The sequence below is a fragment of the Oreochromis niloticus genome, linkage group LG19 (assembly GCF_001858045.2).
Source record: "Oreochromis niloticus isolate F11D_XX linkage group LG19, O_niloticus_UMD_NMBU, whole genome shotgun sequence".
In the NCBI taxonomy this organism is placed as follows: domain Eukaryota; kingdom Metazoa; phylum Chordata; class Actinopteri; order Cichliformes; family Cichlidae; genus Oreochromis; species Oreochromis niloticus.
The window spans coordinates 16,254,026-16,269,440 of record NC_031983.2 but is presented as its reverse complement, the minus strand read 5'-3'; the positions used below and the strand labels follow the sequence as shown (position 1 = coordinate 16,269,440).

Genomic DNA, 15,415 nt, shown 5'->3' with positions numbered 1-15,415 from the left:
AGGGGATGAGATGTGTCTGGCTTCACCTGACATAAAAGTTCTGCTTCACAGAGGAAGTGTTTCATCCTGCCTGCCATCCCAGTATCATCCATACAGGGGCTGGAAGGCGATGGAGGGAAGAGGAGGAGAGGATAGGCTGATCTAAATGCATCTCTATGTGCATGCTGTGAATCAGACCCAATGTTCTATGATACAAGAAAAGAAATATAATTCAAAAGCTTTTTGGAACAGGAAAAAGAGCTAATACTGTTACATACATATTTTTAAATGCATTTTAATTCATTACTATTTACTTCTGATCATTTTATTCAGATGTGCACTACAGAAAGTTTTTACTACATTTGTCTAACTTAAGGTAATAATTTATTATTCATTTATGATTAATTTGTCCACCTCATTACCATTCTTCCCACACACTTTCCCCAACTACACATACCCCCTACTCGTCTAGTAGGACCTTGGCTGTAGGGCCAGAATGGAGCTCAGGCTTTTTTAGGGGCAACCAGCTGGGTAGCAGATCAGCTATTTTCAAGGGGAGGAGAATTATTTGAGTCGGTGTACACGTGCACGTCCGTATGTTATTGTGTCTGTCCAGGCTTTCTTGCCCGTGGTGGGGCTGTGTTGTTCTGTTCATAGCCAGTCAACCTTGTCTCCATACCCTCCTTCCACATTCCCCCCCTTTTTTAACATTCTGTGGCAGTCCTCTCAGTGTCAACTTAAAATCAGTTACTCTGCCACAGAGAGTTCATTATAACCACCCCACTGCTATGTTCTTTCAAAGAAGTCATCCACACATTGAATCAGTTGCGTGGGTACTAGTTACAGTATGTGTGTGTATATATATATTTATGTAATTAGAAACCATTTTGGTTGTTTTAGTTTTTAGATATATTATATAATATATTTCTATAAGAGCTTCTTTTTCTCTTTCAAAAATAAAACCATCATAATTGCATATTTCCTTTTATGTGCCTTCAAGCTTTGCACATCCTTAATACAATATGGCATTTATTCTAAAAGTATTTTTTCTTCAAATATTATAAAGTACTAGGCAGAGTATCTCATCTATGCACTTTATGCATTTTGTCAAATTGGCATTTGTTTTTTCTTTCTTATTTGGATAATGCACTTCAGAGATTTGTTGTGAAAGCAGATTTAACTTGACCCCAAACTCTGATTATGCTTTACTGTACGTTAGCATGAGGAGAAATAGCTTTCGCTTTGCATAGTAAATCAATAATGGAGAAAAGCAGATTCTTAACTGTAACTGATGTTAAACATGTGCATGCATAGTCGAGCACTGAATTTTCTGGTTTCCAGAGAATTTAAATTTAAAAGTCAAATGTATCGTAGTGTTGTTGGAATCCTTGACTCGATTCTCAGCGCCATAGGCCATGAGCATGAAGTGCTGCTCCGGGAAAAACTGAAGGAGAAGAACCTTTCCTTTCTGGGTAAGCCATCCTTTGACCTTCTCATTACATTTTAACATGAAAACGAAAACAACTCATAAGTCATAATGGAACCATATGGACATCTTTGACTGCAAATATTTTTTATTTATTTATATTTCTCTGCGTAAAGCTGTTTTGGGGGATTTGATGTTTACAGAAAATCAAACAGATTGTTCTCTGAATATCATCTACTTTTCTGATGCTATTGCCATATTCAGATCAAATTAAATGAAGATGGAATGTCCAGGTATGGAACTATAGAATCCCCCCATCCTCATATCACCCCATCCTCATCATTTACTAGGTCAGATGAGCGATGAAGAATAAGAATCATTCCCACTGTCATTAAGGCCGTATCATTTATTTGGACATGGAGTGCTGACCTTTCTTCAGGGCTGTACAGAAGACTGTTCTAAAGCTGTCAGAGTTCGAGGGGCACGAGGGCCACTGAAGCAGCCTCACCCCATCTGATAAATGGATTGGAAATAAGCTACCCAACAGCAGGAATGGACCATTAATTTTAATCAAAGCTGATCTAAAAAAGGCGATCAGAGCCACATGAGAATGTCAACAGCCCAGTGGGTGTGTACAGAGGTTCCCATCCTTATACACACATACACATTTCTACACCGACATTACAACATCTTGGATGCCTGGATATCTACCACAGTCCTCTGGTAGCCTCACTGACCTCTCTCTGCTCTCTTTCTTCATCCGTGGCTGATGCTACCTCCTCACCAGCACTAACCGCCACCCTCCATCTAGCCACAATTCTCTTCCATGCCCCATTAGTTGAGCTTGGCTGAAGACAAAGAGGCAGGCCTTTGGAACTGAATGACCTGGTCAGTTAGATTTAATGGAGAAATCAGGTGTTGGAGGGATAATGGCTAGAGCACGCCAGAAGTCAAGGACAATGGCTACAGCTTGTGCAGGCAAGGGTCAGGCTTGCAGAGACTATAATGCCAACCTTGTCTCCTTTCTGTATATTTTATAAAGCACTGCCAAAGACAGCAATACTGTAACTGGAGTTTAGAGTATTTTGTGCAGTGACAGCAAATACGTGGCAGATGTAGATAATGGTTTAACTGCACTGGCTGTGCTCTACTGCTGTTTTTCTGCTTTGCTCACGCTGAGCGGTTTGTTACCAGCATCTTTGTGAAAGCAGTTAGATCAGCAGCCTGTGACTGATTGTTCATATAGAAGGTTACTGCAAAACAGCAAGCATAACATTTCTAAACTTTTATTTTCAATAGATGAAAACCATCTGAGAACTATGGGCTACGACAAAACACCTGATATCATCCTGGAGGTTCCTGTTGGTTAGTATTTACATTATGAATGTAACCTCACTTCAACCTTAGGCATCTGTATTGTCAAAAAGTTTCGGGGTTTTTTGTATATGACTGAAGAAACAAACAAAACAAATCACCTCGTCTAACCAGTTTTCTTAGATTTGCTGTGTTTTGTTATTTATGAAAAGCTGTGGAAGGACACATTGTACACTGGATTGAGAGCAAAGCCTCTTTTGGGGATGATCAAAGCCATCGAACCTACCTCAATGAACAATTCTGGAGCTACTGGAACAGGTGAGCCCTCTCTTTTTTATCTGTTTTGTTTACTTTATTGGCCATCAAAAATTTGCAAATGTTATTTTATCAGTTTGCATATTCTTTATAACTTCTCCTTTTTCACTAGAAACTATGATCAGGTATTCTCAGTTGTGTAAAAGAACTCCTATCTCTGTCCGCCAATGCTTACCACTTCCTCTCTGGCAAAGGCCACTTTAACCACAGGATTCCACATGCTACATCTGCACATTACACTACTTCCACATTCACTCATGTTCTCTGAGACTTTTAGAGCCTGAATGGTCTGCCTGTGAGCTTGATTGTTTTGTTGAATAAACACATTGTGTTGGAAGGGAAGCAAGGAAATGGGTGACTAATGCCTGGCCTCTGTAGCATGAGAACTTTTGGACAGGAGCAGGCCCTGACGGTGGTGGGACAGAGGTGTATGTGCGTAAATACATTTTTCAATGAATCTTAGAAGTGATAACCTGTAGAACATACTGACCTATTTAATATTTAATTTAAAACCGGAATAAAGTGGACACAAACAAGTGGTCCCACATCTTAGCCGTACTTGACACCAGGTTCCCATGTCACACTATAGCCCTGATCCCCATTAGCACTGATGGTTAGCTGACATGGTGGTGCAGGTTCTCGTAATTGATGCTGTGTTCAGTGAATTATGATAACTTTGTGTTTTGAAAAGTGCCATACAAATAGAGTAACAAAGTACTCAACAACGGTACCCTTAAGGTGCTTTATATTGTAAGGTAAAGACTCTACAATAATAGAGAGAAACCCCAACAAGTAAACTGCCCCCTTTGAGCAAGCACTTGGTGACAGCGAGAAGGAAAAACTCCCTTTTAACACTCACTGGTTGCTTTTGCAGTATGCTTCGGTTCATTGACACTGTGAAATGCTATTTGATCAGTGATCAACACTGATAGCATGAATTTGACTTATTTATTTATTTTTATAATAGACTTTAACAGTATTATGTCCACCTGGGGGGGGTTCTGATTCTTTCTGGAATCCTTACAGCTTGGTTGGATAGTTTGTGTTAGTCTGCGCCTTATATATTTGCCCATATGTGTCTTTCATTTATATTCACAAGGCTAGCCTTGTCCAAGTATATTAAGGAACTGACAAAGTAGATCCTATCACGTCAGCCAGCAGCCAGTCAGACAAACACTCTGTGTCAAAAAAAGAAAAACTGTCAGACCCTACCTTTTTCAGCACCCCTGTAAATTTAATTTGACATTTACAACTGACTTTTCAAAATGTGCCCTAATCTGTCTGTTAGACCATACGCATGATCATTTGAAGTACAAGTGTAGTCCCTGATGTTCATGTTTGTGTTTGTAAACGCAATGACACAAAACTATAACCTGTTAAGAGAAGCAGGTGAAAAGAGAACGGTATCATTACCAGCTGCAGGCAAGGCTGTGTTTTTTTTCTTCCTCTGATTCTAACATGTTAAATGCAGTCTTGGAGACTTTTGTCTAAGCAGTGACAACAACAAAGACAATGTTATAACAGTCCTCTGTTTGTCGGTCTGGATGTGTGATGTTGACAATGTGTTAGTACTGCAGCATGTACAGATTTAGGTGTTTTTGTTGAGATCCAAAAGAGGGTTGAATTCAGCCTTAGGTGTGGGCTGTTTAAATCTTTATCTGTAAGTCCCTACTCCATATACATGATATAATGTTTCATGTTTTTGGTCTAAGAACTCATTCGCTTTGGGCTAGATAGTGTCTACGTCACTTTTCACTTCATCTCTCATTAGTTGGTCTCAGTTTATATGATGGGCCCCAAAAGGTTGATGTTTGAGATATTTGTCCATTCCTTCATTGCTCAGTCCGATTTCAAAGTCTAAACTGTTCAGTTTCCTTTTGACCACCCTAAGAAGGGCACACCAGTGTTTGTAATTACTTCATTGCCTCTGATTGACATTTCCAGTGATTTGCTTATTTTTCATGAATTCCTTCTTTGCTTTAACCGAGCTGGGTTACCCAGTACTGTGTTAATTGTTCTTCACTTGCCCTCAAGCATTACAGAGTAGGGACGTGTTTTTGTAGACGGATAGAAAAAACATAACTAATTTTCCCTCCAAAGCCCTCACCAACTGCATTTATCATCCAAACAATAGTCTTGCCAACACAGTAACCCCATAATGAACCCCTCTTCAGTGGAGTGAGGGGTAATGACGCTTCACCTACAATGCTCCCAAGAAAAAAAGGGAGAGGATAGAAAAAATGGAGAGAAAAAGACAGTCTTCTGCAGAATCAGACAGCGTGTTCAGGCCCAGTGCCTGGATGAGATGGTGAAACAGCAGCTATTGGTGTCTTCCAGCCATCAATCTTAGCTGGTGGCGTTCCAGAGCCAGTGAGCCCTCTGCTCTGACGGATGTTCAGATAATTGAGTGATCCATCTCGCCCAACTATCAGAGTTGCATAAAAATTATTCACCTGCTGGTGAATATTAAACACATAATGAGCCTCTTGTGTGTTTTAGGAGAAGTGGATAAGGTTAAACACAGCATGTAATGAAATATGGACTCTTATGTGGTAGCACCTTAACTGCCCCTAGTTGATTATGGTGTACTTATATCAATTACGCTTGGCAAAGTTCCTTCCATAACTCTGCAAGCAGCAGTTCAAATTCTGCTCATGCATTTGTCTGTCTAGGTGATCGCATACTTTAATCTAGAGACCATGGAGATAATTATTATTTGCTGACTTCTTGATTATTTGTGCACTCAAATATTGTTGATACATTTGCCTAAATTATGTAGCAATAGAGATTTGGGTTTTTACCATTTGACTGAATTATAGTTGACATAATTGGATAATTATAAAAAAAATATATAAAATTATAGTTGCTTATGAAACCACTTGTAAAGGCTACTTTTTTAGAATGAAGGACAAAAAAACTAAATAAGTTTTTATACTTGATGGAGCTAAAGTTTAATGACTGGTCCTTATTGTCAGGAGAGCAGAAAACTGTCAAAACTACAATATATCCAGGCTCAGAAACCTTATTGCATGCTTATTGTTAACCCGCCAGACTTTTTAGGTTCATTGAGGTAGCTAATTGCCTTCATTGCAGCATTTGTGTACCAAAAATAATCAATCAGGTAAATCAGAAAATGCAACAACCAAGAAAATAACTTTGTATCGTGTTTTAGTAGATTAAAAACTTAAATGTGGGTATAAACGAGTGTAATTCAGAGCTCATTCATCACTTTTCAGCTCTTTCCCTTCGTTCCCTTTCTCTATTCCACCCAGCCGAACACAATGAACAGCCTGTGTGACAATGAGCGTGGACGCCAGCTCCCCTCCTCCCAAAGTAAATCAGCTGTGCGATTCGTAAACTGCAAATGTGTCAGAGTTGAAAATGTTAGCACTCTTAATGGAGGCTTGAAAAGGTTAGATCTGATAAAAAGCTGTCAGACGTCCACAAAAAATGATTTATAGCAAAATAATGGGACAGTATGCCTCATTTCTCCCTCATATGAAATGGGGGTTAAGACTTTTGGGTTTGCCATTATACATCATCTGGCTTGACCACTTGGAAATTTAGTGAGACTTGAATGCACACACACGCATTATGTTTCATCTGGCTCCTTTGTTTCAGTAATTTTGAAGGCCTTGTTGTAATGCTGATAATTTATGTCCCCACATAATTAGTAGCATAAAATTCTCATGCTCCAAAAGCACTCATTGATCTCCATTCTTATCTGCTTATGTGCATCCTTTGTTACACTTTTGTGATGGAGGAAATGGTCAAACTAATGAGGAAGTCATAATTCCAAAGTCTCACCACATCGTTCCTACAACATCAATAATCTGCTTGCTGACACATTACCTCATAAATAGACAGACCTAAGATTTTTGTGATGTTTTATATTAGTTGACACAGCCACAATTAGAAATCTCCAGTTCTTTGTGAACTTTTTCCAGTTATATCAAGGGCTGCATGCTGTAGGTTTTACAGATGAAATTGCGCATTAAGCCTGTTAGTCTCAGAATGTCAATCCATTTGCGACATCAAATTAATTTCTCAATTCACGATATTGAACATTGCCATCCATTTTTAATGGACATGTCCATCATTTTTGTTGAACTTTCTAAAGCCTTGATAACAGGAATGCCTAATTAGTGGAGTAAAATGTTACAGTGGGTCTTAGATATGCCCTGTTGAATTCATCAACTGATACTTTTAGCTTTAAAATATGTAAGGCCTCCTTCTTGATATCCATAAATGTAGTTTGTGTTCACTTAAATAACTGTTTATATATGACTGAAGCTGCTCATATTTAGAAAGAATGTTTTGACCTTGTGTGCTTCTGCACATGTTTTCTCGTATAGTCCCAGTTAATGCAGTAGCATAAGAGTATTAAAGGCCTCAGCATCTAGGACATCACAAAGGAAGAGCAGATAGGGGATGTCACCTGAGCAAGGGAGCCCACAGGCCGTGGCTGCCACTGATTCAATGAGGCTGGACATTACAAGGCCATCCCTGAGGACAGGTACTGGCGCTTCTGGGGTGACGGTGTGACACCTCCAAGACCTGTGCCCTGCCATACCTTACCTCAGGTTCTTGTCATAAATGTGCAAGACAAAGAGAGGGGGTAAAAAATAAATAAATAAAAAAGTATCCATGGCAATAGTAGCCTTTAATGAATAGCTGATAGTCACTAGAGTGACAGAAACAATATTTGAATAGATTCATTATAGCACCAGCCAGCAATCTTTTAGTTTCTCAATTAATCTATTCTCTTGTGATGTTTAAGAAAGAGCTTTTTTTTTCTGGCTTACAGTTTTTCTTCTGTTGTGTAGTTTTGGGCACTTAATATCAATAGAAAATTCTAGTTGTTTTGTGGGGGGGGTTTTCTGATAAAGCATGACTGTCTCTGCATAGCCTTCCTCCTATTTATAGTTATGGATGCCCCATGCAGTGCAGGAACGTGGCCTCTTTTATTGTTTCCTTTGTTATGACATCCTCGCGTAGAATATTCCACAGCAAGAAAAATAGCCATCCACAGTGGTGGTTCCTTTAGGGCTTTGCAAGTGTTTGTTTTGGGGAACGTCAGCCCACAGAAGTGCAATGCTAGCCCTCACAGAACAAGCTACTTGGAATATTAATGGTAAAAGACAAGTCAGCCGTGATGCTTCAAGGATTTCATACTTTTAAGGATGCACATTTGGGTGCATTGTTTAAGATGTCTGGGGTGTAATCCGCACTCTCAGGTCTCTGGCAGCCTCAGGATTTAGCTCTGGTTAAGCCCCATGTCTCCTATTTATGTTGGTAGGGTTGTATGTGTGCATTATCCAAATTTGTCATTTACCATTGAATGTGAGAGCAGCTTTGACATCGCGCTGTGTGTATAAACGAAGAGCAGGACAGAAAGCGGCACCCCAGCGATACATACCCCTCCTCCTGTCTTGCTGCTTGCCTGTGACACTGTGAGATGGAGAGGAAAGCCTGAAGTAAAATGAGGTGCAAGCATGTCTGCTCCATGAATTCCTGTTTTGGTATGGAACTTTTTAAAGATGAACGTACATTTTTTTGTCAGCTTTCACGATGTATGTCATCAGACTTAAAAAGACTCACTCCTCCCCCCCCTCATTTTCTCAGTCTCGCCGCCTTCTTCTCCTTCTTTTTTTCCTCTACATTGACCTTCTGGGTTTCAATCCAGGAAGAAGCCAGCAGCATTTGTCAAAAGCACAGAGAGACTAGTGGGCAAGGAATCGAAAGGCTTTTTGTAAAAGTCAGTCTAACAGGAGAATTTTAATGGCTGTCTGACCTCTAAAGGACATTCAGATCTACATTACCCTCAATGTGATGTTAAACCTGCAGTAATATTTTCTTGACAGCGGGACAAATAGATTTGTCACACATTGCATGATGCTTTATATGCATCACACAAAGGCCTGCACACTCACAGGTGCTAAATATCTTCACTTCTATCTAGATAAGATCTAGAGATAATGCGAGTACGTGTGAGTAGTATCTGTTATATTGATGAAATTTTTTCATTTAAAGACCTACGCGTTCTGCTATAAATCGGTCATGTTTTACAGGCGAGAAATTAATGCTTCAGTTAGGCTAATTTAGCATTAATTTATGTTGGTCAGCATTGTCTTTGTGTATTTGCTGGAAACGGTAAACACTTTTTTTTATTCCAGTCCAAAAATAAAAGAATTATTTTTTAACAAATGACAACCAAGGAAACAATGCTTCATATTTCTGCCTTTTGTGTTTAAAGAGCAGCACTGTGTGTACCAGATAATGTGCTGGTACTCATGGTCTGTAGAGGCCCATCAGTCACTGTGTGAAGCTGGTCGCTTGTGATAAGTGGTTCCTTATAGATAACCTAGACAGTAGGCTTCTTTTTATAGACACACTGTCCCTCACATAACCTTGTTTTTACTGTTGTTGTTTTTTTCCCACTCATTCTTGTTTCCTTTTCCCCTCCACACTGACTTCAGCTTCTTATTTAGCTTCCACGCTTTTAGCTTTGTATCTTTTTTTCTTGCTTAATCAAACAAGTAATGATTGGATTTCTATAACTAATATTACCAGCAGAATTCTGATCACATACAGTAAAGAAACACACACACACACAAAAAACAGTACACTTGCAACACATGTGCATGTGTGTACTGCAGTTTTAAGTGCTTTCCTGGCTCACATTCATCTGTGTGTGTATGAAAGTTAAAAAGATCCCGACAAAAGGCTCTTGGTGATTTATACCTATAAAAAGCTTTTGATATTCTAAACCAGGAGGCAAAGTTCTTCCTGTTTTCGTTATATCTCACAAACTCTTCTCTGATAATGCAGCAAGTAACAGAAAGGATTTTAAAGAATAAAATAAATTATATTAAAAAAAAACAGCAGTTGGCCTCCAAATTACTTCAAAAGCAGCAATGCCGTTTTAAATGTACTCTAAGCAATCTCAGCTGCAGTTAAGAAGAGATTTCTATTTTTTATCATTTGTCATACGACCTCATTTCTTTTCAAAAGTACATTTGAATTGCTTGTTCTCATATTTAAGTCCTATATCCGATTGTATCCAGTAGCAGTCATTGTGACTGATGTACCAAAAGTAATTTAGTTTAAATACCATATGAAAAGATATTTATTTTTGAGAACAATGTTTTATATTTCAGTATTAATTCACTTCTTTGCATTGTTGCCAGAAACGCTGAAAGAGATATAAGCACATTTTAGTTTTTCCCCTCGCTGGCCTGGCATTTGTTAAAGAGCTTTGTCAGAACCCTCTTCCCCCATCTTTGTTCCCAGGCAGGCCTTTCCTTCTCCTGTCTCTGGTTTGAGTTTCACGTCTCTCGACGGTCTGATTGCCTGATAGCTTAAACATCTCTGCCTGCCTATCCTTTAGTGGGAGTGTGTAATCAAAGACACATGAGGAGCCTGTGTCCAAGTGCTGACCTTCTGCTTTCGCTCATCAATTCTTGGGGTTAATGTACAGGATCTATCAGGTCAGCAGATTTGTCTGCACAAACTCTGTCAGGTCTATAAACGATTGGAAGAAAAAAATGCGTCTGACTGCTGGCTCTTATGAAAACTGTGTAGAATAAAATGAACACAAGAAAATTTCTGCTTATATATTTTTCACCACATCTTTGATGGTATCAGTATTTCTGTTCTGTGTTTGTTTTTTTATGACTGTTTTGAAATAAACTTTGTTGAGGTCTATATGTGATTTTGAAAAAAAAATCCTGTAAGATTTGTTGATGTGATTTTTCACCATAAGCCGAAACAGATGGCACGCAATCCTTTTCCTCTAGACTGATGCAAGTTAACAGGGGCATATATTTCTGAACAAGTGAAATCTAAACTCTTAACAGAGTTTGAGGCTTTGACCCCACCCCCTTTGAATGGCCGCCACAGAGATGTCAAAGAAATCTATTTCTCATTTTGAGTGATATCTCTATCAGCTGGCACATTCGCACCATGAGTCTATCCCAGTGTTAAACCCCGAATCTGTCTCTTCAATGACGAGTGCGCACGTCTTAAATGACCACTCGTATCTTTTTGTTATGTGTCTGTGAGGTTAAAAGTGAACGGGCAGAATAGAGCTGTCTGGTGAAAGGCCTCTGATAGAAAGTGCCACTTCCATTTGAGCGCAGCTGCAGCAAAGCCTCTGCTGGCTCACTGTCCAGCCCGACACTTCACATTCTCTTCTCCTGCGATTGGAATGGATTTGAAAACTGTTAACTTCAGACAGAGTTTTGGCTTGACCATTTCTGATCTCTTCCCATTTTTTTCATTGCTTATCTCCCACTTGTTTTGTCAAAACCAATGACTGTCTCAGACGCTGTTTTCTTTTTGTTTACTTAAGTTTTCTGACTGGATTCCTTTTTTTAAAACTTGGACTCAAAGTTGATTCCAAACCAAAGTTGGTACTCCTCTAAACCCATGCAAAAAATATTGCATATACAGTTTATATATAAATATATACTGTCATGCACCGTTAAATTACATCTTGCATAACTTTTTATTCAACTTTCCATTGGACATACCATTAAGCTCCAGAATACACCTCCTAATTTGGTGATGAGGGGGTTTAACGGTTTGAGGAACTCTATTCTCAGACCTGCTGACAGTCTTCACCCCCTCGGGTCCCTGCTAAGGATGGAGTTCGTGGTCGGAGGGAATAAAGTGAAAAAACCCTGGCTGCGTTTTAAATACTCATTGTGGTTTGAATTAGAAAGGGGATAAATGCTCTGAATAATGATCAGAAAACATTTAGCTTCAGCTGCCCGGGTGAAACAAAACACACTCGAGTGAAACTTTTGAACTTTTTTTTCCTTCCCCCAGCCGTTTTGTTTTCAAATTTTAGCACTGAGTTCATGGGAAACTCGCTCGGAGGTTACCTGCGCCTCTGCAAAGTGATGGAAAAAAGGATTACGTCTGCAAGAATGTTTTTACAGTTAGTTGAAATATTACTAACCTTGTCAAATGTCATTTTGAATGAGAGAGCAAACATATTTTAATCAGGGTTTTAAAGGCACGGCTTTTCAAACTGTGACTCTAGGAGAAAGGGGTCAGCTAATTGCAATGTTTGATGTCATATTTGGTCTCTCGCTCCATTTTGATGCAACTGCCTGGAAGCATGCTCGCTCTCCTGCCTGACTCTCTGTGTCTTTCTCTATGTCTCACACACATACTTCATCACACACAGTCAAATGAAAAACTATTGAAAGGTCTCAGAGTTTGTAGTGCTATAATCTTCATAAAGTCGACTTCCTGTCAGCCTTTCTTTCAACTTTAACCTCTAGCCTCTCACTGTGTACATCACCAGAGTTTGGCCACTTCACATGGATCTGGCACTGCTGACATATAACAGTGTTATTCATAATTTTGTGAATGAAACCATGAGTGTACAACAGAATAGCAAAAGTTACAGCAGCCTAACTTTTTCACTTTTCTTGTGAAAATATGAGCCCCGCTCTGATGTACTCAAACCTCTCCCAGCATACTATAATGGGCTAATCATCCAAACTCAGTCCCAAATCTCTTTGGTTCCCATAATTACTCTTTAACAGCAGTGGGAGGTAGGGGGTGGGGGGTGGGGAGGTAAAGGGATATACATTGTAAATTATGTTTGACAAGGTGGGGTTAGTGGTTTTGTCGTAGCTTGTCTTTAGTTATTACTCATACTTCCTCCTGCCATAGATAAGGCCTGCTGCTGAACATACCAAGGTGAGCACTGGCGCAGGGCTCTTATCGCCAACATTGATTTAGGGCAAGAACTTAGTGACAGAGGTCATTGTGTAGTAAAGCTATCCGTCATTCAGGTTTGATTTCTGTTCAAACTTGTCTCCAAGTTGTCTACGCATAGGTTTGTAGCTCACAAGGAGCAGAGGCCACAGGAGGGTTGGACTTGGGTGGCTAAAGCTAACTGCGTGTTAAGAGATCGCAGAAATGTAGCATTTTGCAACAGTGACTACTGGTTCAAATGTATTTAAGTGCTATTTAAAACATAGCTAATATTGTAAATCTAATTCAAACCTCGTATTATTGTATGAAATCTGAATCCACAATCATTCGTCTTATGTTTAAAGCAGACATTACAAAAAAAAAGTAGGCATATTTTTTTTCCCCACCAGCAATCTGATGCCTTACTTATAAAGGCATACTTACAGAAATTCCCCTTGTATTCTGTTTTCTTAGTATGTGTGTAAAACTATTAAATTTTCCCTCATTTAAAATTCAAGGTAGTTCTCAGCCTGTGGTATATACATTTGCAATCATAAACAGAGGAGATGAGTGTTTTCCCCCTGTGCAGGGGTGTTTTTTTAGATGTCTGATGATGGGTATTTAGTGCCGTTAATGTTGTTCATGGCCTTCATTTCTAGACTTGTAACTTTTGGCTTAAATGTTCTATTTATTCTGGCAACCAAGTGAGGAACTCATACTTTCAAATATGCTCTGAGTCATATTATTGATTGGTCACGAAGATTATTTATTGCACTTTCTCTCTAACTTCTGCAAAAGTTGGAAGGCGACTGAGATTCTCCTGGAGTGCTTGCATGTAAATGGCTATAAACTGGCTGTGCTGAATCCTGAGAGGAAAGGTACTCCCGTAGAATGTAAAGGTCTCTTTAGTTATGCTGAAATATCTAGCAAGGATGGTGGTGCTGCTCACTCCAACCTTCTACAGGATAACTGAAGTAGCTAATTACACTTCAGTCTGTAATCAAACCCATGTCAGGTTGTCTGAGAACCTGGATTTATATGGTGGATTTCAGTTAAATACAGGAGCAGCTTAAACATTTTATGGTTCTCTCCTCAAATTAAAGTTTTTTTTTCCCCGCAATCCCCTCTAAAATATGTCATATCCCATTACACAAATTTGGATATGGTAAATTAGTGAGGAGTGTGCTTACACTATGAATATGTTGACTTTTTTTGTGCTGTATGCAGAGGGTTAGCTTGCTGGGGGTTGGGGGTGTCTTTAACTCTAAAAAGTTGTCTTGAATTTTCTCCCCTTGGAAGATGATGTGTTTTTGCAATTCAAATATTTGCTCATTCTCTTCTCCATTGCAAAGCTCCCTTTGAAGCGAGGAGTTCTATCAGGACCAATGACAGTGTGAGTGTGCAGCGTGACAGCGCAAGAGGCAGTGCTGGACTATTTCTAACTGCATATTTAAATAGCACGGAAATCCAAAATCAAAAATGTATGCAAATGACGGCATGTTTTGCATGCTGATATTTTCATGATTTGGGGCTTGCATATTCAGGTGGTGCTCAGTACGTGCCTAGCTTTAGCAACATTAATCAGAATTACTTCGTGTCTTCCCCATATCCTTGATCTCTTTTTAAACAAACATTTCTGTGGGTGGAAGGCCTGCAATTTGGTAGATTTACTTGATTTATTTTTCATGAAAGCTCTGCTTAAGGCTTTAAAACTGTTTTAAGTGAAAGGACATACTAAAGGTCTTATATTTCATAGGAAAGTGTGTAACCCAGAAATGCTTAATATTTACTTCTTAAGAGTTTTTTTTTAACCCCGTTTACATCCTGACTGCTATGTTTGTGTTATGTGCAAATGGTTGAATGAAATTTTTAGATAATGTTTATTTTATCGAGAGCATATGGAATCTGAAGCTGCCTTTAGGTTTTTTTTATGTAGCTCTTTATGCAATAAGCACCATATCAAGACAAAACCCTTGAAATGGGCCTGAGGCCTGTCTGCACTTCTTAAGGTATAGAAAATACAATATAAAATAATTAATTGAATTGTCATCTGTATGAACGGTTCTTGCTCTTTGCACCCTATAATTCCCAACCTCTTTCTCCCCCTTCCCCTCACCACATTTCCCCCCTTTTTTTTCTAAACAGCAATTAATCTCATTTTTAGTCCAATTTCCAGCCCTCTGCTAGTGTCAGAGCGAGTCCCCTGTTTTGTTCCTATTTGGCTTGGTTCCTCTGCATAGTCATTAAGGGCCCAATTAATGTCACCCTTTAGCTGAAGAGTGCTCATTTTTATTGGGGAGCTGACAGTCACCGCCATGAGTGCCGCAGTGTAATATGCATTAATTGCCCCGTAACACTGGTAATTACCAGTTCTTCAAGCCTCTCAGTAAACTGTCATGCCCAGACACGACTGCTTTGAAATAGATTACTCATTAGGGGGACCTGCCCTGTTTTCCAATGGGGGCTCACTGGGTTGGCATAAAGACGAAAAAAATCTGGTGCTTGAACAAATAGTTGCCAAGAGCAATTTCCTATTACAACTTCCCGGTGAAGGCTTTTCTCTCTTTCTCTCTTTCTTTCTTTCTTTTTTTTTTTTCCTCGGATGGTTTTCCAGCCGTCACTTGAGTTAAGGATCAGAAGTAGAGTTAAAGGTCCATCACAGATCTT

General features: G+C 39.2%; 1 protein-coding gene across 5 annotated transcripts in view; it reads left to right on the top strand.

Annotated features, from left to right (window-relative positions):
* cdin1 (CDAN1 interacting nuclease 1) overlaps positions 1-15,415 on the top strand; it is a 50,539-nt gene that overhangs the window by 23,405 nt on the left and 11,719 nt on the right. For all 5 annotated transcript variants that reach the window (XM_005477178.2, XM_005477177.4, XM_025901079.1 and 2 more), the window contains 3 exons: positions 1,384-1,451; positions 2,705-2,770; positions 2,932-3,037. In XM_005477178.2, the coding sequence (XP_005477235.1) occupies positions 1,384-1,451; positions 2,705-2,770; positions 2,932-3,037 (240 nt within the window). The remainder of the gene's footprint in view (positions 1-1,383; positions 1,452-2,704; positions 2,771-2,931; positions 3,038-15,415) is intronic.